This window comes from Belonocnema kinseyi, chromosome 5 (genome assembly GCF_010883055.1).
Source record: "Belonocnema kinseyi isolate 2016_QV_RU_SX_M_011 chromosome 5, B_treatae_v1, whole genome shotgun sequence".
In the NCBI taxonomy this organism is placed as follows: Eukaryota; Metazoa; Arthropoda; class Insecta; order Hymenoptera; family Cynipidae; genus Belonocnema; species Belonocnema kinseyi.
The window spans coordinates 112,721,535-112,744,808 of NC_046661.1; the positions used below are offsets into that span (position 1 = coordinate 112,721,535).

General features: G+C 27.4%; 3 protein-coding genes across 4 annotated transcripts; all 3 read left to right on the top strand.

Moving 5' to 3' along the window:
* The first annotated feature begins 6,175 nt into the window (after window positions 1-6,175).
* Window positions 6,176-12,468, top strand: LOC117173101 (transmembrane emp24 domain-containing protein bai). Of its 2 annotated transcripts, XM_033361486.1 has the most exons (6): window positions 6,176-6,509; window positions 7,127-7,256; window positions 8,818-8,888; window positions 8,993-8,995; window positions 9,321-9,447; window positions 11,705-12,468. In XM_033361486.1, the coding sequence occupies exons 1-6, from the start codon at window positions 6,330-6,332 to the stop codon at window positions 11,824-11,826; spliced, it is 633 nt and encodes a 210-aa protein (XP_033217377.1). In that variant the 5' UTR covers window positions 6,176-6,329; the 3' UTR covers window positions 11,827-12,468. The 2 variants fall into 2 exon arrangements, with proteins under 2 accessions (XP_033217377.1, XP_033217378.1); XM_033361487.1 differs by lacking the exon at window positions 8,993-8,995.
* Window positions 12,469-14,724: 2,256 nt separating this feature from the next.
* On the top strand, window positions 14,725-15,422 carry LOC117172913. The gene is made up of 2 exons (XM_033361206.1): window positions 14,725-15,032; window positions 15,226-15,422. The coding sequence occupies exons 1-2, from the start codon at window positions 14,867-14,869 to the stop codon at window positions 15,294-15,296; spliced, it is 237 nt and encodes a 78-aa protein (XP_033217097.1). The 5' UTR covers window positions 14,725-14,866; the 3' UTR covers window positions 15,297-15,422.
* A 229-nt stretch (window positions 15,423-15,651) lies between these two features.
* LOC117172903 (AN1-type zinc finger protein 2A) lies at window positions 15,652-22,311 on the top strand. Its single transcript, XM_033361198.1, has 2 exons — window positions 15,652-15,788; window positions 18,775-22,311. Exon 2 carries the CDS (start codon window positions 18,790-18,792, stop codon window positions 19,429-19,431), a length of 642 nt encoding a protein of 213 aa, XP_033217089.1. The 5' UTR covers window positions 15,652-15,788; window positions 18,775-18,789; the 3' UTR covers window positions 19,432-22,311.
* Window positions 22,312-23,274: the final 963 nt, after the last annotated feature.

Consider the following 23,274-nt stretch of genomic DNA (forward strand, 5'->3'; position numbering starts at 1 on the left):
CCCCCCCCCCCCCAGTTTTTGTCAAATGTCAACGTTTTAAGATCCTCTGAATCCGAAAAACTGGTTTTTACGAATCTGTCTGTATATCTGTATGCCTGCCTGCCTGTCTAAAGGTCAAGCTCGTTGGCCAGCCATGTTGGTTGAAAATTCAAAAAGTGAGCTCATTTTGAATATTTTTGAGCCAAGAGAGCCAAGAGAAGAAAAATGTTGATTTTTGAATTCCCTATAAGATTATCATAACAATTTTTGAATTTTCTAAAAAAACTGAAAATTCAAATTTTGAAAACATAAAAAATAATGGGAAATCCAAAAATTACATTTTTTTAGTCAACAATTTCACAGCATTTCAAAGATTTTTTGATTTCGCGCCTGAAAGAGGGCCGGGAATGTGAAAATGAGACCATATGAACTCCCATCTAACACAACGCTGCTGAAGGTTCGTGACCTTCTCAGCATAAAACACCAACTAGCTATGACTCGGTTAAAACTAATCACACCTCCCTCCCTCATAATTCGAAGTTTTGGGGGATTGTTGTAACTAGACTCTCCACCTAGCCGCTTTGAGAGATTGTTTTACTCAATTATTAGGAGGTGAAGCAATAGAGTACCACAACAGCGATCTAGAACACGATGCGGTAGAAAATTCAATTGACAAAGTTTGGGTCACTGAGGCTAGGGACATAATTTAGAAGTTAAAAACGGTTTGGCTGCTCAGTAGATCGTATGTTTAAATTTTAAATCATAAAAATAAAATAGAAAATGAATGAAAAGGAATGATATAAAATTTCAGGAATAATCTCGAGTGCGTAACACGAGATACGTCATGAAAATGTTCTCGTTAAAGCCGAAGCAGCCTGTGCACAAAGACCAAGCACGTTGCGCGAGGTAAATACATTATCGAGCGCGAAGCGCGAGAACCAATAGTCGCGTGCCTTAGGCGCGTTCAAACTTGCGAGCGAAGCGACAATGTTCCCGCGATGTGGACAGATTTTTTATTTTTTATTAATGAAAACATTTTGAGACCATCGAACATTATACAAATTATGAAAGTTATCAATTTTGAGGAAGTCAAATTAAGAATTGATTTTACACATTTCGTACCATTTAAATACCTACCGTCATCAAGTGGTGTAGTTTTTTTATTATAGGAGAAAAATAATTTTTAATACAAAATAAAAATTTCGAATAAATATTTATTCAACTATTTATTCATCAAATTCAAACTTCACATTTTTTAACCTCAAAAAAATGAATTTAGAACAAGGTAGGTAAATCCTTCAATAAAAAAATTAATTTTCAACCAATTGCATTTTTAACCGAAAAAAGATGGAATTTTTTCCAAAAGGAATATCTTTCTGTACAGCTGTTAGAATTTTTATCTCCCTGAAATTTAATTTTTTATTACGCAGTTCAAGTTTTAATCATGCAGTTGTATTTTAAACCAAAAAAGATGAATTCTCAACGAAAAATGTTATATGTAGTAGATATTTCAATCGAAATATACCCAGTATGGACACCAGGTCATCCTACAGACATCCTTAGAATGTAATGTGACTTGACGTCTTTAGGACATGCATTCAACTGTTTCTGATTTAAAATAAATATATGTATTTTTTAATTTTAAATCAGAAACAGTTGCCAAAAATATTTCAGTACAAAAATGAGAATTTTCAACAAAATACATGAATTTTCAAAAAATTAGTTTTATTCTCAACAAGACAAATGTATTTTAAGATAAAATTATGAATCTTTAACAAAACAAACAAAAAAATGCATTTTTAATAAATGAGATCGATTTTTAAACAAGTACTGGAGTTTTCATCGAAAAATGTAATAGTTGATATTTCAAATAAGAATGATTTTAACTTTAAATAAAAAAAGAGTTTAATTCACACCAACGATGTATTTTCAAAAAAATAGTTGAAGTTTTAACCAAATAAGATTTTTCAGCCAGCCAGGAAAGAAAAAACATTACCCCCAAATTATAATTTGAGGCAAATAATTTAGAATACGAAATAAAAATTTCGAATCACCGTTTCTTTTTTAAGATTATTTGTTTTTAAAGTTATATAAATACTTATAAGTTTCCCAAGATTCTCGAGAATATTCAAAAAGATTTTTGGAGATTTCATGTATGTCGAAAAAGTATTTATTTCTTTAATTTCAATATTTTATCAAATTTCATGGAAAATTTGAGTCAGCTTAAAAGATATTTAGGACTTTTAGATGTTTTGAAGAGATTGTAAATATTTTTTCGATAAATTTTCTTCGAATTTTTTTGTTCAAATCTTCAAAAATTTACATCTTATTTAAATTTTTGGAAATCTTTTTAAATTTTAAATAATTTTTTTAATTAATTATTTTTCTGAAATATAATCTTAAAATTGATTTTTAAAAAAAGAAAAAAATTAGTTGGTTATAACTTGGTTATAACCTTGGTTATAACTTTTTTGAAATTGTTTCAAGTTTTCAATTAATTTTTAATCTCTTTAAAATTTCTAATTATTTTAAACAATTATCGAATTATCTATTGAAACCTTTAATAATTTTTTAAAATCTTCTCAAGATTTAAATTATTCATGAATCTTTTTAACACGTCTAAAATTTCCAAACATTTTTTTAAATAATTCAATTTTCATAATTTTTTTTTAAATTGGCGAAATTAAAATAGCTGTCTTAAAATGTTCCAGATTCATTTTCGACATATTTTAAAATCTTGAAAACCTAGAACTAATCTTAAAAAATAAAACCTCAATCATTAAAAGTTTTTCTAGACATTTGCCAGAGGACGGTATCAATAATGTTTATTTCCATAATTTTATTTTTCTCATCTCTTTAAAAATGTGGAAGAGTTGGAAAATTATAGTGTGATAGCAAAATGTTAAGAACAGAATTATTTTCCAACATTTAAAAATAATTTTCCATTAAAATGTTGTGCAAAAATGAATTATTTGAAAATTTTGATTAAAAAATTGATGTACCAGAAAATTTGTAATCTTTATTGAAGATAAATAAATTGTAAACAGTCAAGACTGATCCAAATTTATACATGTAAAAATGCGACAATCGATTTTTGTTGATCGATTCCCCCTCCCAATTTGTTTGTTTACCGGGGGAAAATCTGTAAATTTTTTTTCTTTCTTTTCTCGGGCTTTTGAAATTAACATGGGTTTTTAAATGGGAAAAACTCGAGTTTTGGAAAACTGAAAAAAGAAGTACATGTTATAAATTTCTTGTGAATTAAAGTATAGTCACCTCTTAAGGAATTTTTAAGGAATAATTTTCACCGAATAACTTTTAATTTTGAGCCGTTTTTGTGTCCGGAAAATGTCCAAAAAATGCAAAATAGCAGTTTTCTATTAAATTCATGCTAAAGACGGCTTTTTCGGAATATTGTCAGCATGAGTTATGTTTAATCGATAATTGACGAGTTTTAAGGTATTTTAAAATAATTTTAAATTGTTTAAACAAGTATTATTTATTTGAACAATTTTTTGTTTTCCTGTAAGCCGTGAAAAAATTATTATTTCTCGGGGTAAATGATATAAAGTTGATAAATGTCAAGAGTTCAGTACTTCTTGTTTATCATATTTGTATTCACCCCGTACCTGTGTAGATTAATGAAATCTTTGAAATGAAAATAATTTGCATGCAGATCTTCCCTAAAGTATATAAATGTAACAGGACAGAGAAGCAATTTTAAGTACAAAAGGACTATATTTTTTTAGAACAATTACACTTAATTCTTTAAACAATATAAGGTATACTTTCTTAGATATAAGGAAATACACTGATTGATAAGCGATTATAGTGTACGAGATTCGATAAAAACTAGAATTTTTCCACCTTCTCTATAAAAAGGCGCAAGTGATTGATTATTGTTTGAATAATTTCAAAAAATCTTAGTAAAAAAAAACACTCTTAACATTCGTTCATTGCGCGACTGTTGGTTTTCGCGCTTCGCGCTCGATAATGTATTTGCCAATTTTTGATTTTTAATTAGTTTTCGTGCTGTCAATATTTGAATTTTTCGAAAAAATTAAAAAAGTTGATATGATAATCTTGTAGGGCTATCGAAAAGTTACATTTTTCTTTTCAAATACTATGAACAACTGTACACAGAATTTTTGATTCATAAAAAAATGTGTACTCAAAATTTTCAAAATGGACTCACTTTTAGTTTTTTTATCCAAAATGTCTGACTAACGAACTTAGCATTTAGCTTAGGACACTAAAAGAGTATACCAAAAGCCAATCTAATAGATTAATTTTTTTCAAAAGTCATCGTACTCACAGACAGAGAGACAGACATAAAAATAGGCAGAACGACAGAAAGATAGACATACAGATAGATACATTCGTAAAAACCTGTTTTTCGGATTCAGGGGATCTCAAAACGTGGACCTTTGGACAAAAACTAGGGAGGACAAATTTTATATAAATCTAATACCTTTTCTGATGAGAATTGAAAAATGATTTATTTGCCACGAATAATTTTTTGATAGTTCTGTTTTTAGTTTGAATAATAAAAAAATAGCATCAAAAACATGAAAAGTTAAATTGTTTGAAACCCCACACACGAGACAAAAAATAAATTAAAAGACCAAAAGTTGTGGTATGAAAGTGCCCACGCAGCGGGCCAATTTTGTTTACTGTTAATGACGTTTTTCATGATTAAAGCCAAAACTACGCATGCTCTCAAAAAGAGGTTGATAACAAATTTGTAGATCTTTTTCAAATGCACAATTTTTGTGTATTTATCTTTTACCGTATTTTGCACAGTTTGGACGAAAAATGTAATTTTTGGATTTTTCATTATTTTGTATGCTGTCAAAATTTGAATTTTTTATTTTTCAAGAAAATAAAAAAAATTGTTACTATAATCTCGTAGGGCATTCAGAAAGCAACATTTTTGTTCTCTTGACTTTTTTCTTCATATCGCGCGTTATTTGGCATAAAATGTTCATTTTCGGGTATTTTTTTAAATTTTGTAAATGCTATAACTCTGGTAATTTTTGATTATTTGAAAAAAGTCATCAAAATAAATTGTTTGACTTTTTGAATACTATGAATAACGGTTCAGAGAATTTTTGAGTTTTGAAAAAAGTGGTCTTAAAAATATTAAAAATGTGCCCACTTTTTGAATTTTTATCCAAAATGAATGGCTAACGAACCTGACCTTTAGTTTAGGACACTAAACGAGTGTACGAAAGGTCAATCTGATATATTAATTTTTTTCAAAGTTATCGTACCCACAGACATACATACATACATACAGACAGCCTTACACATCTATAAAAATCTATTTTTTGGATTCAAGGGGTCTCAAAACGTGGACATTTGACAAAAACTAGGGGGGGGGGGCGGTCAAATTTTACACAAATCTAATACCTTCTCTGTTGAGAATGTAAAAATGGTTTAAATACATGAAAATTGTTTAAATAATTACCAAATATCTTTAAAAAATATAGAACAAGAAGTACTACTATTGACACTTATCAACTTTATATCATTTATCCTGAAAGTTAATAACATTTCACTACACGACTTTAAACATTAATTTCATAAAAAACTACTATTTTGGATTTTTGAGGCATTTCCTGAGTACAAAAAAAGTGTCAAAATTAAAAGTTATTGGTTGAAAAATATTCCTTGAAAATTCCTTAAGAGGATGCTATACTTTGTTTAGTTTTTTTTTAGATAGGATTGTGTATTTGTTATATTTCATCCGCCATTAAACAACGATTATAATTAATCAATTCGCTGGCATTTTTGATAATACAATAAACAATACAATTATATCAACTTTTTCGTATAGCTTATCTACTTTGAATAAAAAATCAATTACATATAAATAAAGAAAAACATAAAAATCACGAATAAAATTTGAAAAGTAAAATTCTTCTTTTTAATTTCTGATACGATAAAAGGCGAAAAACATTAATTACCTGGAGAAAGTAATTGTACAATAATAAATAAGAATGAGATAATCATTTGAAAATAAAAAGATAAAAGGAATTACTTCTTGGCCGATGAAATTGAAGGTTTTCCGGAAAAGCAAACTTGCTTTGACTCTTCACTCTCCGATTGGCTGATTCTGTTCAACTCTTGATTGTGTTTGGTAATTTTGGCAAATAGAACAGAGGACACGTAGAGAAGTTAAATCTTGCGCCAGAGAAGTTTCCAACGTGACCAATGGCTGCCAACTCATCGAAATGTTGACGGATGTGCGCTGAAGTCTCCGGTTCATTTCGAAAGAACTTGTAGTGTAAAAAAGTTTTTTCGACTTGTTTTTAACGCTCGTGAACTTGCCCGAGGGCGACGTGAAAATGAATTCCGGGAATTTCGCGATTTTCGGGCTCCTGTTCCTGATTGTCGACGTCCACAGTATCATGTGGTATTTGGAGCCGAATCAGCACAAATGTCTAAAAGAAGAGATCCAAGCTAATGTTCTAGTCACCGGGGAGTATGAGGTGTCTGAGGCACACGGGCAGAAAGTCGACTACGTGGTGAGTTTTCTCAAAAAGTCAGAAACACCCTGGTTACATTTTGAGGTTAGGTTTCGTAACCTTCAATATGGACCGAGAAATCGACTATGTTTCATCAATTTAACTTGATTTTGTATTATTTATGCATTATTTAGTCAAAACTACACTTCCTTAATATTTATTTTACGCTTTTTGAAAATTTCAAGTGATGAAAATTAGATTTGAAAGTTGCTTTCAAAAAAAGTAGGGAATCCATTTTATGCATTTTGGAAATTTCTGGTTGCTATTATTCAGTTTTTGTGGATCAATTCTGCATGTACGATATCAAGAATTCGGGGTCTTATTTTTTTATGTAAGAATATTTTTATCTTGTAAAATTGGATTTGAAGCGAGAGCTCAATTTCCTTTTTCGATGTAACACGATTCGTTTTTATGATCAAAAAACTTGTAGAGAGAACAGTTTTTTAAGATTTTATTTTGACCTTCATTTAGTTGGCAATATTTTTGGAACATATGGTGGTTCTCATTTTTATTAATGTTTTATTTTACTTTATCGAATACTTCCCAAATTTCCTCAATAGTTACATGATTGCGAAATAATAATAATGGTGACTGATTATTTATTTTTTATTTTCTAGATCAAGGATTCGAGAGGGCACATTCTTTCACAAAAGGAAGATATTCCTCATGGAAAGTCTCTGAAGTTTTCTTTCGTCACTGAAGTATACGACACCTTTGAAATTTGTTTCACTTCCCATGTCCCAAATCGTAAGTGTTTCAATACCGATAAAGATTAAATTTTTTTTTTAATATTATTTCTCTAATGGATCTTTTCTCCAACCTATAGCATCGTAAATTGTGCGTGTGTAGTTTTTCGATTTCAGGAAACAAAAATTTTACTACAAAGTACAAAATTTGAATAGCTATTTATTTCTTAAAAGTTTTTGATGACCTAAATTTGAACTAAATAAAGATTCGGAGATCTGTGAACAAGGAAATAAGTGTTATCAGTTTGTTTTCAAAGTTATGTAAATTATCTTTAAAACATATTGAGGTCTTTTACAAGTTCAAAAGAAATTAAAAAATATTTTTCTCTAAAATTTCTAACATTTCTTTTAAATTAAGTCGAAATTTTCCTAAAAATTATTTGAAATTCTGCAAAATACAAAAAAAATCCTTTAAAATCTTCAAGATTTTTTTGTTAATTTTGAAAATTTTTGAACCCTTTATTAATTATTCTTGAAAAACTTTTTCGTAATCTTCAAAAATCTATATTTAACAAAATTTGACATCTTTACAAGTTTAAAACTATTTTCGAATGGTTTCAAAATCTCTAAATATCTCTTTAACTTACTCGATTGTTTCTATCAATTTTTTAATTTTGCAAAATTACGAAATTTGTCTTTAAAATCTTCTACATTCTTTTGTAGAAATTTTATAGGAAATGTTTTGAAATCTTTTTTAGTTTTTTCTTAGATTTCACCAAAGAAAAAAAAAATCTTAATTAAAATTTTCCCACGAATGTAATAAAATGTTATTATTTTAATAAAACCTTTCACAATACGTAAAAAGCTTCAATTCTTATTTTAGTTTTCAGATGTGTCGGAAAAAATCTAGTGCATTCAATATTTTTTTAATATCTTTTAATTTTACTCGAATTTTTTCAAATATTTTGTAAAATCCTGTAAAATAAAAAATTGTTTTAAAAATTTTCTAGATTTTTTTTCTTCAATTTTGCAAAAATTTTCATTAGTCTCCTACATTATTTTTAAAAAATTTTGGAAATGGTTTGAAATATTTTTATATCCCTTTTAGAATTCATTTGTCATAATAAAAAATCATTAAAAATTGCCCCATAAATTTTAAGAAAATTTTATTATTTTCTTGAAACCTTTCAAAATTTTTTAAAAACTTAAATTTTAAATTCGGTTTTCCAAAAAAATGTTAAATCCTAAAAAATTAAAAAGAATGCTCTTACAATCACCAAGATTCTTGATCGACATGTTTTGAAATCTTAAAAACTGAAAATTAATTTTATGAAATAAAACCTAAATAATTAAAATTTTTCAAAAAATCTTATTGTCGCTATCGGTAATCTTTTTGTTAACGGTACCCTAAATTTTTACAAATTAAAGCGTGGCATCAAAATTTCTAGAAAGTCATTTCTCAATTTCAAAGTCATTTGCAATTAAAATTTTCTCATGAAATAAAATTGTTTCTTTTGAAATTTTGATATTCTTTGCAATCAATTAGTGTTTTGACAATAACGTGTCCGATATTTGACATCAATTTTTTTAGATAGGATAAAAACATTAATTACGGTTTTCAGAGGAACGAGGCATGAGACAGGAAGTTTCCTTAATTACAAAGCGAGGAATCGAAGCCAAGAGTTACGAAGGTGTAAGTTTCAGTTCTCAAATTCCTATTTCTAAACTAAATTATAGTTTCTTCTTATAAAATCTATTTTCTCTTTCCTTTTTTATGTGGCTTGTATGGGCGGGCAGCTGGTAAAGTGAAATTAATTTTTATCTTTTTTAAAAAACTGCATGAATCTTTGTTTTATTTTCTGATTGTGATTTCAATAATTGTATTTTTACATTGCAAGTTTTTTATTTTGTAGTTTTACTTCAGTTTCAGGTTTGACTTTAGTTTATGATTTAGGTTTAATTTTAGTTTTTAGTATAGATTTTGAAGTGTTGATTAATCCCGTTTTCAGATTGTGCAATAGAACAGCACAGTCCAAAAGTGCGAAGAATTTTAACCAATCCTTTGATTGTTTGTCTAACTGAATGATATTTTTGAGTTAAATTTAAATATTCCATTCATTCACAGATTGGCGAAGCGTCAAAATTGAAACCAATCGAGGTTGAGTTGAAGAAATTGGAAGACCTTTCAGAAGCAATCGTGCAGGATTTCGCGAGAATGAGAAAGAACGAGGAGGAAATGAGAGACACCAATGGTAAATTTAATTTTTCAACCATATAATATTTTTATTTTAAATCAAAAATATTTGAATTCATACAAAAATGACAAAAAAAAAAGAGTTTTAAACGAAAAATGTTGTGGTTGACACATTTCAATCGAAAAATATTTTTATTTTGCATGAAAAACAGTTGAATTATAAGCAAAAAGATTATATTTTTATCATGAGATATGCATTTTCAAATATGTTTTTAACTGACTCAAATTATTCCTAAAATGTTGAAAAATCTTTTTAAATTAAGTAAATTACCTGGCAGTCTTCCAGATTTTCTTTGATATTTTTAAAAATCTTTATAAATCTCACAAGGAAATTAAAAAAAGCTTATTTTCTTAAAACCTTTCAAAACTCTCGATGTTTTTATTGAAAATCTTCAAAAATGTACATTTTGTTTACAATTTTTTGAAACTCAAGTTTTAAATATTCTACATTTTTTTCGAAATTTTATTAAATCTTTTTCAATTTTCTCTTAAAATTAATCTTTCTTTAAAAGAAAAAAAACATTTAACATTTTCCTAGGAATCATAAATATGGTATTCTCTTTAAATGATTCTTAAACAAATTTTTTCTCGAAATCTTTATAAAGCTACATGTTTTTTTAATTTGTGTAATAGTTTCAAAACTTCTAATCTCTCTTCAACACCTTTTATATTTTTCGACATTTTAGGTAATCATTTTGATTTTTTTTCCAATTTTTTCCTAAAATTTGTTTTTAAAATAAAATAAAACAACTATTTAAAATTTGTCTAGGGATCTTAAGGAAACTTTTGTCATATTCTTAAAACATTTCAGAATTCTTAACATGATTCTTTTTTTTTTAATCTTTAAAAATCTACATCTTGTTTCAAATTTTTTCAAATCTGGTCAAGATTGAACTAATTTTTAAATCTTTTAAAACATCTAGAACTTCTTAATATTTTTTGAAGTAATTCAGTTTTCTTAAAACCTTTTTAGATCCTGCAAAATGAAAAAAAATTGTCTTAAAATCTTCCAGATTCTTTGTCGAGATGTTTCGAAATCTTCAAAACTTAAAATTAATCTTTTTTAAAATAAAAACTAAATTATTAAAAGATTTTGCAGAAATCTTGTTTTCAATACTGAATTTTTTTACGGATAATCATGATTTTTCAACAAAAAAAGTAAATTTTTTAACAAAGTAGTTAAATATTCAACGAAAAATATATTAGTTGATAATAATTAAACAAAAAAGGTTTTTATTTTAAAGCAGAAATTTTCTATTTAAATTAAACGATGATTTTTCCAACCAAAAAGACCAATTTAAAGAGAAACAAAAAATTATTATCTGGAAAACTTTCAAAATTCTTGAGAAGATTCTTTTATAGAAATCTTACAAAAATGTAAATTCTATATTTTGTTTTAATTTTTTTTTTTAATTTCTAAAAATTTCCAAATCAATTTTAAATGAATTCGAATTTTCCAAAAAGAGTGACGTCAAAGTTCGCCTATTTTTTGGACCTCCCTAGCGACCTGGTGAAAAAGTATTAAAATATGTTACATATATCAAATTACTCGTAATTGAAAATGAAAATGGGCTTGGTTTTTCGTTTCTTAAAAATTTCAAAAAATTACCCCTATTTAGGGGTTGAGACGGCCTCAAAAAATTAAATATAGAAAATATCACTAATTATACAATCATTTTTTACGTCAAGCTCCTATCAATGAAGAAAGTACGAGATTTTACTTTTATGAGGTTTATTTTTTAGAAAAAAATACAATGAAAAATGATTTTATAATTAGTGGTATTTCCTTTATTTTTAATTTTTTTTGGGTCCTCTCAACCCCTAAATAGGGTTCATTTTTTAAAATAAAAAAAAAACAAAAAGCGACGCACACTTTGGTTTTTAATGACGATTCATTTGATACGTGTAACATATTTTAATATTTTTTCACCAGGTCGCTAGCGAGGTCCAAAAAATAGGCGAAAAAACAGCCTATTTTGGCGTCACTCTTTTGAAAAATGTCTCTAAAATACAAAAAATGTACTTTGAAACTTTGATTTTTCTTTTCAAGGAATTTGGGAAATCTTTTGGACTGTTTACGATTTTTTTTTAAATGTCTTAAGATAAATTTTGTAAAATAAAAAATAATCAAAATTTTCGAAAAATCTTTAAAAAGAACAATCTTTTTTATTATTTATTATTAAAGCATCATTCAGAATTTCATAGTATAACAATTTCAAATAAATTTTATTTAACTCAATATTTTTTCTTTTCAGAATCAACAAACGCCCGAGTTCTCTACTTCAGTATATTCTCGATGTTTTGCCTCCTGGGTTTGGCGACCTGGCAAGTCTTCTACCTGAGACGTTACTTCAGAGCAAAGAAGCTTATAGAATGAGTAATTTGTTTTCCCCAATCATTCACAAGACTGACGAAAACTTTAAGCAATCTTAAAGGTACTTTGCGAAGTCTTGGAAGAAATTTCCGCTGATGGGAATTTTCGGCGGAAAGTGTAAGCATGCAAAGTGAAAATATCTTGAGCGTCATGCCATGTAATAATATTATTGTACAAATCAACCGACCATCCTTCACCGAAAAAAAAAACTTTTGTATCTTACACCAATCTCTCATCCACACCATTCGAAATGTAAATCAGGGGGAACGTTCGAACCAAATCTTTCAAGCGCGCATTCAGCTAAACTAAGTAAAACAAATCGAATCGCTATAATTTTCTTAACCCGTAAAATAGAAAGTTAAATAGGTAACCAAAAATAGAAAAATCAATTTTTATTTTATTCTTGTGAAGATGAAAATAAAAATGCAAGCGACAAGGTCAATAAAAAAAGGTTCGCTTCGCTTTATTTGCAATTTCCATTAACGTAAGCAATCGAGTGATTTAGTTGTTACAAAAAAATGATTACTATACTTAAGATATCTAAGGTATTCTGGGATTATTTAAGCGTCGTGGATTTGTTTATTCCTTTTTTTGTTGTTTCAGTAAATATATTTCATAATTATATTTAACCGAAATTTTTTTCTTTAGAATATGTTTTTTTCCAGTAATGAAATTCATAGGCGCATTTTTCGTGTCTTTTCTGTATGTATTTAAAAAAAGTTAATTTGTAGAATTCAGAATGAGTTTGTGCCGTGAAAATAAATAATATTTATCTTAGATTTTGATTCTCCTTTTTTGAAATCCATTATTTTATTTTTATTATTACTCAATATTCATTTTCTCATTTTCAACAAAAAACCGTTGAGCTTTCGATAAAAACAGATGTATTTAACATGATAGTTGAATTTTCGACCAAAAGTCGATTTTCAACAAAATGCATAAATTTTCAAGCAAACAGTTAATTTTGAAGGAGCATAAAAAAGATTATTCAACCAGAAAAAAAATGAATTTTCAACAAAATAGCTGAATCTTCAACCAAAAAGATGAATTTTCAACAAAATATTTAATTTTTCAAACTAAAAGTCGAATATTTTAAAATAAACAGATGAATGTCCAACACATAGTTGAATTTTCAATTGAAAAGATAATTTTTTTACCAAAAATGAATCAGTTACATTTTCAGTGTAAAAAATTAATTAAAAAAAAAAACGAATTATCAACTAAAATGGTGGATTTTTCTCAAAATAGTTGAATCCTCAACCGAAAAGATGATCATCAAGATTAATTTTCTAACCAAAAGCATGAACTTTCTACAAAACACATGAACTTTCGAACAAATAGTGGAATTTTCAACTTATGAACGATAAGGATTCAATGAAAAATATTATAATTACATTTTTAGATAGTAAATCGAATTTTTAGTAAAGTAGTTAAAGTTTCTAACAAAGAAAGAAATTTTCAACAAAGCAGGTCAAGGTTCAGCCAACTAGTTAAATTTTTAACCAAAAAAATTCATCTGCTACGAAAAAATACGATCTACAATTAAGTTGAATTTTCAACCCGAAAATAGGATTTTTCAACAGCAAATTTAATTTTCTACAAAATGGTTACATTTTTTAATAAATAGTTTAATTTCTAACCAAATAGCTGAATTTTTAACCTATAGAAATTAATTTTAAACAAATAAAAGATTAATTTTGTACCACAAGATGGATTTTTATAAATAGTTTAATTTTCAACTAAAGAAAACAAGTTTGTATCAAAAAGTGGAATGAATTTTTAAGCTTAAAAATTTACTTTTCAAATAAAATGAAAATAATTTTTCAACCAGTTTATTTCAACTAAAAAAAAATTAACAAAATATTTGAATCCTCAACCAAATAATAGATCAATTTTAACAAAGAGAATTAATTCTGTACTCAAAAAGATGAATTTTCAACATAACACATGAAATTTCTAACAATTAGTTGAATTTTCAACTTATAAAGTATACATATACAGAAAAAATGATATAATTAAATTTTCAGATAGAAAAATTAATTTTTAAACAAACAAAAACCGTAAAGGCAACATAAAGGTGAATTTTTAACAAAGTAGTTCAAGCTTCAATCAAGTACTTGAATTTCGAGCAAATAGTTTAATTTTCAAAAATAAAAATGATTGTACTTCTAAAAAATACGAATTTTCAACAAATGACATGAATATTCAATAAAATTGTTAATCTACAAAGCAGTCGAATTTTTAATCAGGAAATATTATTTTTCAACCAAAAATTGAATTTTCTACAAAATAGTTCAATTATCAAATAAATATTTTATTCTTTAACCAAGTAATTGCATTTTCTACCAAAATAGTTGAAATTTCGTTCCAAAAAAATGAGTTTACAATTTAGAAGTTCATTTTCAACCAAACTGTTCAATGTTCTGCACAAACTGTTGTATTTGCACAACGAAAGGACGACTTTTCTACAAAACAATTATTTTTTAACAGCAAAGTTAACTTAATCAAAGAATTTGAATTTCAGGAAACTAAAAAGAATTAATTCTCAACGAAATATGTAATAGTTGATATGTCAACGAATTTGCCATAAAAAGAGACGAAATTTCAACAATACTGTATTTGCAACAAAATAGTCTCAAATTTCTAACCAAAGGAGATGAATTCCAAACCAAAAATATAATGGTAGTAGGCTTAAAAAAAACTTTTGACTGAAAAATTTGGATTTTTTTACCACTCAGTTCACATTTAAGCGAAAAAGAGGGGAATAGGAAAAAAACTAGCAAACTTTTTTCACGGCATCTTATTGTATGGATACATATGAGAAAAAGGAGAAAAAAATTTCATAATTCGAATTCGGGTATTTTCGCGAAAAGTTGGCAATATTGGGTGTCAAAATTAGGAATTGCAGGTTGGGTGGGGGAAATCAAAATGGCCGCGTTAACGAACATAACCTTCAAAAAACGTTAGACTCTGACTCCGTAGGGAAGTCTTTTTCTTGTTCTTTCGTTAGCAAAATTTTCGAATAAATAAATTATATGAAGAAATGACGGAAACTGTAAAAAGTGTGATAACTAATAGAGATCGTGGTTGTCTCGGCTGCAGATTAATCAGTGGTTGTGGTCTTTTTGGATCCGGAATGTACGTTTCGTATCACTCAAAAAAGTTCCAAAAGCTCCCCGGAAAGTCTATTATGCTTACTGTCGGTGGTGGTAAGTAAATATTTTCATAAATTCCAACACTAATATTACTCTTATTAACGAAAAAATGCATTAAACTGTGTAAAATCTCCGAAATAATATATTGAGGTTATGTTCTCGAATTTTAAAAACAATGCGTTTTTCTTGTTTTGGATTTCATTTGTAACCGTATTTATTAACAAATCAACCTTTGTTTTACTTTTAGCTCTAATGGCACTTGGAACAGCGAGGGTTTTTGATTTGCCACCCTTCCAAAACCAATTTAATCACGAATGAGAAAATGCTGAATGTGTGGAGTGTGGATTGGGTGCTGTGTTTTGAAATATTTTATTACTAAAATCATCTGTACATTATTTTGGCGAATTATAAATTTTTGCTTGTGTAAATAAACTATTATATAAATATAGAAATTTTTGTATTACTTCCTATTCTTCCTATTCTCTCAATTGTTTTTATAATTTATTATTAATTAATTTAATTCTATCGATTATATTAAATTTCAAAAAATAAACACTATTTGCAATAAATTTAAAATTTGAGCGCTGTTTTCTAGTTTGAAAATTACACGCTGTTGCGTGGAGGTCGCCTTGAAAAAGCGCAAGTCAATTTTCATTCGTGACGCAACAAAATTTCGTGTCACGTAATTTTTTGAGGCTATAAAAGTTTGTGAAATTGCAATAATGCGTCAGAACTGATTCATAATTGTTCATTGCAAAGCTAACTATTTTCTTCTCTGTTCGCTAAGTGATAACTACGTGTTGCAACAAAGTGAGTATCTGATTTTAACGATTTTGTCATCTGTAATTCTTTTGTCTAAATTGACTCCTATTCTTCTATTTTATAATTATTTTGGAAATTTTTACTTCTTATGACATTATTCTTAATTATTTGTCTAAACTAAAAAGAATTGGGATCTGATTTCAATTTAGAGGTATTTTAAAAGTTTTTCGATTTTAAGGTTATGTATCTTGCTTATGGTATAGCTTATTTTTAAATTAGTAAAAGTAATGGAATTTTATTGATCAGGGGAATTCGAGGATTTTTTAAAAAATCCTGCAAAAGTCTGGAAATTTCGACAAGAAACACTAACTGACAAGGATTATAAATTAAAAATTTTTAGACTAATTTAAAATTTTTCTATTTAGTTGATAAAAGATTTTATATTTAAAATGTTATAATAAAAAATTCTGTTATTTGAATATTAATTGTCAGGGAAAAATGAAAATTATTCTGGAAAAAATAAGGGCATTTTGAAAATCTAGTTTTGCGTCCATCCTGAGAATATTATGTTCTTGTAACTAATTCATTTTCTTATATTTCTATTTCTTTTTTTTCTTCCGAATCAATATATCTTCAGTTAACCATTTAATTACTTGGTTGAAAATTTAACTATTTTGTGTTTTGTTAAAAATTCTTCTGTTTCCTAATAGAAATTTAACTTTTTAAACTGAAACTGTAATTATTCCAGTTAAATATTACTAGTTTTAGTTGAAAATTCATTTCTTTGGTTGTAAATTCGTTTTTTAAATGACTTTCTTTTATTGAAAATGTAATTATTTTAGGTGAAGATTCAACTTTTTGGTTGAAAATTAAATTTTTAAAGAAAAGTGTAATTATTCCATTCATATCTGGTTAAAAATTCGCTTTTTTTGTTTAAAGGTAATGTTTTAATGAAAATGTAAAAGTTGAACTACCTTGTTAGCCTTGTTAAAAGTTAATCCCTTTTCTTCAAAATTAGACTAATTTGTGAAAAATTCCTTTGTTTTTTGTTTGAAAATTAATCTTCTTCGGTGTAGAATTCCACTATCTTGTTAAAATTCGTTTTTTTTTTGGTTGAACCAGACTGTTTTTTATTTAAAATTAAAAGCTTTTGTAGTTCAAATATATAATATTCGTTATTTGTTAAAAAGTCATCTCTTTTTTATTCAAAATTGAATTGCTTTATTGAAGGTTTAACCACTTTGTTACAAATTCCTTTTTTTGTTCAATATTCATCATTTCAGCTGAAAATCTATCTCTTTTGTTGAAAATTCGTTTTAGCAGAAAATTATTTTTTCAACTATAAATCCCAGTTGAAGATTCATCATTTTTGTTGAAAATCATCTCTTTGCTTGAAATATGAACTATTTTTTTATATCACTTTTTTTGTTTAAGAATTAATTTTTTTGTTGATTTCGGTTGGTTAATTTCTTACTAAAAATTTAACTCTTTACAGTTTTGTTAAAAATTGATCTTTTTTAGTTGAAAACTCGAATATTTGTTTGAAAATTCATGTATTTTGTAGATATATCGTTTTTTTTTGTTTTAAAATTTGTCGTTAGAAGCTTCGTCTTCGTTGTTTGAAATACTATATTTTTTTTGAGAATTCATCTTTGCAGGTTGAAAATTAAACAAATAAATTTTGTTTTTGAAACTTCAACTGTCTTCTAAAACAATAAATTATTTGATTGAAAATTTAACAATTTGCGAAAAATTGACCTCTTTTGTTGAAAATATAATTAATTTTATCGGATTTTTATTTTTGTTGAAAATTGAATAATTTTGTTGAAAATTCATCTTTTATGGTAGAAAAGTAATCTTTTTTGTTTGAAATAAATAAAAAGAATAACAATTTTAAACGGAAATTGTTTTATTTCGTTTATAAAAGATCAGGGAATTTTGAAAATTAAATTTTGAGGCTCCCTGTTTGGGTTTTGAATGACTTCCACTATTAATTTTTTCAAATTAGGAGTTTATGCAACTTTTTTTCAATTGTGATTTTTTATTAAATTAAATTAAAAAGTTTTTCAAAAATCAAATACGTATTGTGTGGAAGGATTGTGTTAAAAACTCATTTTTAATACAGTAATAAAAAAATTGGTAATTCAAAACCAGATAACTGTCTCTATTCTCTGTACTTGTCTCCCATCTGCTTTTTTCAATTGCCTAATCTCTTATCTTTTTTTCAAACCTTTTTATGACTAACTTCCCCTACCTGAAAATTTATAAATGAAGTAAAATAATAAAGTACTTTTTTTCAAAGAAAAAGTCCTGAATTTTTTATCTTTATTTTCTACAAAAAGTCACTTTTATCATGTTTTTTCACTTGATTTGTTGCCTTGCGATCAGAAACGTTATTTCATAAAATTATTATCATTTATTTATGAAGAAACCTATAACTTTTTTTTTATAGAACTTTCAACACAAAATCGTGTGCCTCAGTGCGATACCGTCACAATAAATATTTATTTTCCCGGAACAGAATAATGTTTTTGGATGAAAACTGATTTATTCTTATTCAGTCTCCCAATATATCGGGAGCATGTTTTATTTATTTTTAAATATTGAAAAATAGATCTCTAGTTGCTATCTAAAGACGATTTTCCGAAACCATCAAATTTGTACCTTCAAATTCATGAATGATTTACTCGGAATTGGATAACCTTTCTAATCAACCTCATTTTTTGTGTCAGCTGAAAATTGAACTTTTTATCGTGATTCGCAAACAAACTATCTACCAATTTTAGGTTCTTGTCACTTTGAGATAGTCAACTTCCACATTTCTTTTCTCCGAACTAGATCATATTTTTATTCATACTTTTTTGGCCTCAATTTAGAAATACTTCAGCTCGGGAGTAAACCTTTTGTTTTATCTTTAAATGGTGATTTCGATTTTACAGAATGTTATTTTGCTCAGCTGCAAAATTTCGATTTGGTTGGTTATCTAGTTATATACTGTTACCCTTGAACTGAACTCAATATTTTTCCTCTCCAGACAAATTCGGACGCAATGGAGTTTCCAAATCTCGGGGAGCACTGTTCGGAGCAATCTTGTAATCGTCTCGACTTTCTCCCTTTGCGATGTGACGCCTGCAAATCAACTTTCTGCACCGATCACATATCGTATCTTCACCATTCCTGTCACAGCGCCTACAAAAAAGACGTCCAGGTTCCCGTCTGTCCTCTCTGCAACGCTCCAATTCCTTCAAAACGGGGTGACCCTCCCGACCTTGCGGTCAATCAACACATGGACAACGACTGTCAAATCCAAAAGGACCGACGAAAAGTCTTCATCAACAAATGTTCCCAGAAGGGCTGCAAAATCAAGGAAATTGTCCGTGTCAACTGTACAGAATGCTCTCAAAATTACTGCCTTAAGCACCGTCATCCCACGGATCATACCTGTCCTGGAAAAGAAGCAGCAATCAGGGCGAAAAGGCTGAACGCTTTGAATTCCCAGGGCCAGAATAAAAACTCAGCAGCAACCAATGGAAACAGTATCTGGAGTTTGAAAAATCTCCAGGGACAAATGAGTGAAGATGAGGCACTTGCGAGAGCTCTTCAGGCTTCTTTACAAGATGAGGAGAGAACTCGGAGGCAAGGACTTCAACCTGTGCCGTCCAGCAGTAGAGACAGATGTAGTCTTTCCTGAGATAATCAATCTTCGACAAGATATTACCTGCAGGGTGTCTATCTGGCCGGGAAATCGAGAAAACCGGGAATTTTCTTCACCGGGAATGGGGTTTCATATATTTTATTACTCTAATACTGAGTTGAAATTTGTGAAGAAACGCAAGTACAAATTTGTGAAATAGGGAAAAAATCGTTAACAGGACAGAGAATTTTTCACAAGGTTTATAATTCTGAGCTGGGAGGGGGAATTTCAGCAAAGAATTAGAATTTGGACAATTGGGAGAGCGAATTCTCGCAATGAATTGTAATTTTGACTTTAGGACAGGGAGTTTCTGTAAAAAATTTGCGATAAACAAGGTTATGTGCACGAAGTTCGGCATCTAAAATAGTTTTTCGTGTTCTTTTGATTGGTCTTTAAGGCCGGAAAAACCTCTTTATCGAAAATTGATTGATAATAATCGTCGAAAGAAGGAGAAACAATTTGAAGGTTAGACTTTAAATTTAGTTTTGGTTCATAAAATTATCATTTGACTGAAAACAGGGATTTTTTTACATAAAACGGCAATTTTTGAACAGATCTTTAATTCTCATTCAGCAGAAAGGAATTTACAAGATCCCCATTGAGTTTAGAATTATAATATCTTCACCAAATTTTGAATTCCAAATCAGAAATATGATTGTTATATGTTTCAACACAGAATTATAATTCCTTTTAAAAATTCGCTGTCAGAATTTGTCAAATTTCGAAAATTTTTTATTTCAAATGAGATTTAAAAAAAATTTAATTCTGTTTTTTGCATAAAAATATTTACCAGAATTTGAAATTACCCCCTTCCAAATTTTAGAAAAAGGGAGTTACTATATTTCTGAATTATTTTAGAAAAGATTGTAAATAAATATAATTTTGTCTTGGAACAGGGATTTTTTGGAAATAAATTTAATTGTAACTTGGAAGACGGGATGTCCGTAGAGAATTATCATTTATAATTTTAGAACAGGGAACTTCTGAAAATAATATTATTTGAGTTGGAAAACGGAATGTTTGAAAAAACCTATTATTTGAGTTGGAACAGGGAATTTTGGACATGGAACGGGAATTTTGAAAAATATCTTTGATTTTGATTTAGCAGAAAGGAATTAAAAAAATCTCCGTTTGAGTTTAGAATCATAATACACTTACAATATTCTCAATTCCAAATCAAAAGTGCGATTCTTATATATTTCAACTCAGAATTATAATTCTTTTTAAAAAATCGCTGTCAGAATTCGTCAAATTTTAAAAATGTCTTGTTCCAAATGAGATTTTTAAAATTCAAAAATTCTGTTTTTTTTTTGGAAATAAATATTTACTGAAATTTGAAATTACTTCCTCCTAAATTTTATAAAAAGGGAGTTACTATATTTCTGGATTATTGTAGACAATATTGTAAATAAATATAATTCTGATTTAGAACAGGGGAATTAAAAAAACAAACTATTATTTAATTTGAAGTAGGGAATTTTCGATATAGAACGAAAATTTTGGAAAAAGATCTTTAATTCTTATTTAGCAGAAATGAATTAAAAATTATGCATTTGAGTTTAGAATTATAATACCCTTACAATATTCTCAAATCCAAATCATACATACCATTCTTCCCAATTTTAGAAAAAGGGAGTTACTATATTTCTCAATTTTTTTAGAAAATATTGTAAATAAATAAATTTTTCGCTTGGAACAAGGATTTTTTGGAAATAAATTTAGAAAAAAATCCCTTTTCAAGTTAAAAATGATCATACTGGTTACAAAATTCTCTGTTCCAAAACAGAAATCTTTTAAAATGTTTATAAGTTTCCTGAAATTTTTAAAAATAGTGTGCAATCTTTTGCAGTCTTTTAAGTTTTCTGGAAAAAATTAATAATTGACCGGGAATTTAAAATCCTTGTTCACCTGGACACCCTCGCGTTTCTTTAAACGACTGCTTAATCAAAAAGTTTACAAGAGAAGGAATTTTGCTAGAATATATTTACGGGAATTTTCCTCAGGTTGATAGGAGTTATATCGAATTTGTTAAGGATTATTTGGAAGTAGGACCAAAAATTTGAATTTAAATTCTGTGCTTCAGAGTCTCCTAAGACCCTTATTATCCACGATTTTAATAATGTATGTAGGCCATTTAGTTTTCTATATCTAATTACTTATATAAAAGGTCATTCGGGATTCAAAGGCAGAAATTGATAATTGAATTTAATCAAGCTTTGTACAGACTATTAAGAAATATGTATTTTTGTCATTAGATGTGCTTTTTTCTTTTGAAAATGTATCCCGAAAGAGGGACTCTGGAGATGGATTTTCTACGAATCCACTTCGAATGTCAATTATAGAGAGATTTTGCTCATAAAGTAAATAGGCACAACAATTGGACCGAATTTAAAATTTAAAAAATTAGGACGCGATAGTCTAATCTAGAGACATATCTTTAAATTCATCATTTTTACACTTAAATTTGACTTTGGAATTTCAAACACAAGAAGTTTTATACTCCTGCAGCAATTTTAGGTTAAAAATATTTCAAAAAATAGTACAGGAATTGTATTTTTTGCAGGAAATTCGATTAAAGTGACATTCCGATTCGCATTAAAAATACTGTGATAATAAAATAAGATTCATGTATAATTTTGTTCCTTCTGCAATAATTTCGATAATAGAAAAATGAGCAGCGTATTTTTGAGATAGCTTTCTCTATATAAACTAATATTAAATACTCCAAGATTTTAAAACTCAGCGTTATTGCTCTTTGCTAATCTTGATGGTTGAAAACGATTTTTACGAATCTCTCTACATTCCCTCAAAATATTAACGATACAGTAAAATCTATATCCGAATTTATCTGTTATTTTAATAAATATTTATTGTCTATATGACGGGCTTTTATTTACTCCTATCAAATTATTAAAAAGTGCATGGCGCCATTTTCGATTAATATCTCGAAACTATTGTCGGGAAATCCGATTTTTTTCTTCAGTTTCTAGGGATTCAATTCATAAGTTTAATTGAAAATGCTTTGGCAAATTATAATAAAAGATATTCTTTAAAGTAAGAACACAATAGATTAGTTAAACAACTAAAATACTAAAAACCTAATTAATAATTTCTTAGATTTGTCTCTTTAAAGTCCTTGAATTTCAATAATAACTAAAACCGATTTTTTATTTATCTTCTTATATTTAAAATACAGTGCATATTTAGGTAAAATTAATAGAGGTACTATATTAAATTAAATTTAAACCAATTCAAATCCTTAACTTTTCATGTAAGAATATTACATTTTCAACAATACAGATGAAATTAACTAAATGTAGTTGAATTTTCAATCAAAAGGATTAACTTCCTACCAAAAAAGACGATTTTTCAACCAAACAAATTAATTTTAAAACAAATAGTTCAATTTTCAACTAAAAAATATTAATTTTTAATCAAATTTTTCAATTTTAAACTAAAAGAGATCAGTTTCCAATAAAAATGAAACAGTTGAATTCCCAGTTTTTAAAATTAAATAATTTTCCAACAAACAAAAACAAAATTTTCAACTAAAATTGCCAACGAAAAATTTAACAATTACATTTTTTGTTACTAAAACTAATGTTCAACCAAAGAGATGAATTCCCAACTAAAATTATATATTCAACTGGGATAGTTACACTCTCAGTATAAAAAATAATAATAAAAAAACTAACTTTGAAAGAATATTTGTATTTTTAAATAAAGTGATAAAATTTCGAATAAAAAGGTGAATCTTCCACTAGAATAGTTGAATTTTAAGTCAAAACGACGAATTTTAATCTAATACGGAAAATTTTTTAACAAACAATGGAATATAGA

Coding starts and splice junctions, on each gene's coding strand:
- LOC117173101 (XM_033361486.1), top strand. CDS start 6,330: ATGAATTCCGGGAATTTCGCGATTTTCGGGCTCCTGTTCCTGATTGTC. Junction 7,257..8,817: donor CACTTCCCATGTCCCAAATC/GTAAGTGTTTCA, acceptor TACGGTTTTCAG/AGGAACGAGGCATGAGACAG. Junction 9,448..11,704: donor GGAAATGAGAGACACCAATG/GTAAATTTAATT, acceptor TTTTCTTTTCAG/AATCAACAAACGCCCGAGTT.
- LOC117172913 (XM_033361206.1), top strand. CDS start 14,867: ATGACGGAAACTGTAAAAAGTGTGATAACTAATAGAGATCGTGGTTGT. Junction 15,033..15,225: donor TATGCTTACTGTCGGTGGTG/GTAAGTAAATAT, acceptor TTTTACTTTTAG/CTCTAATGGCACTTGGAACA.
- LOC117172903 (XM_033361198.1), top strand. CDS start 18,790: ATGGAGTTTCCAAATCTCGGGGAGCACTGTTCGGAGCAATCTTGTAAT.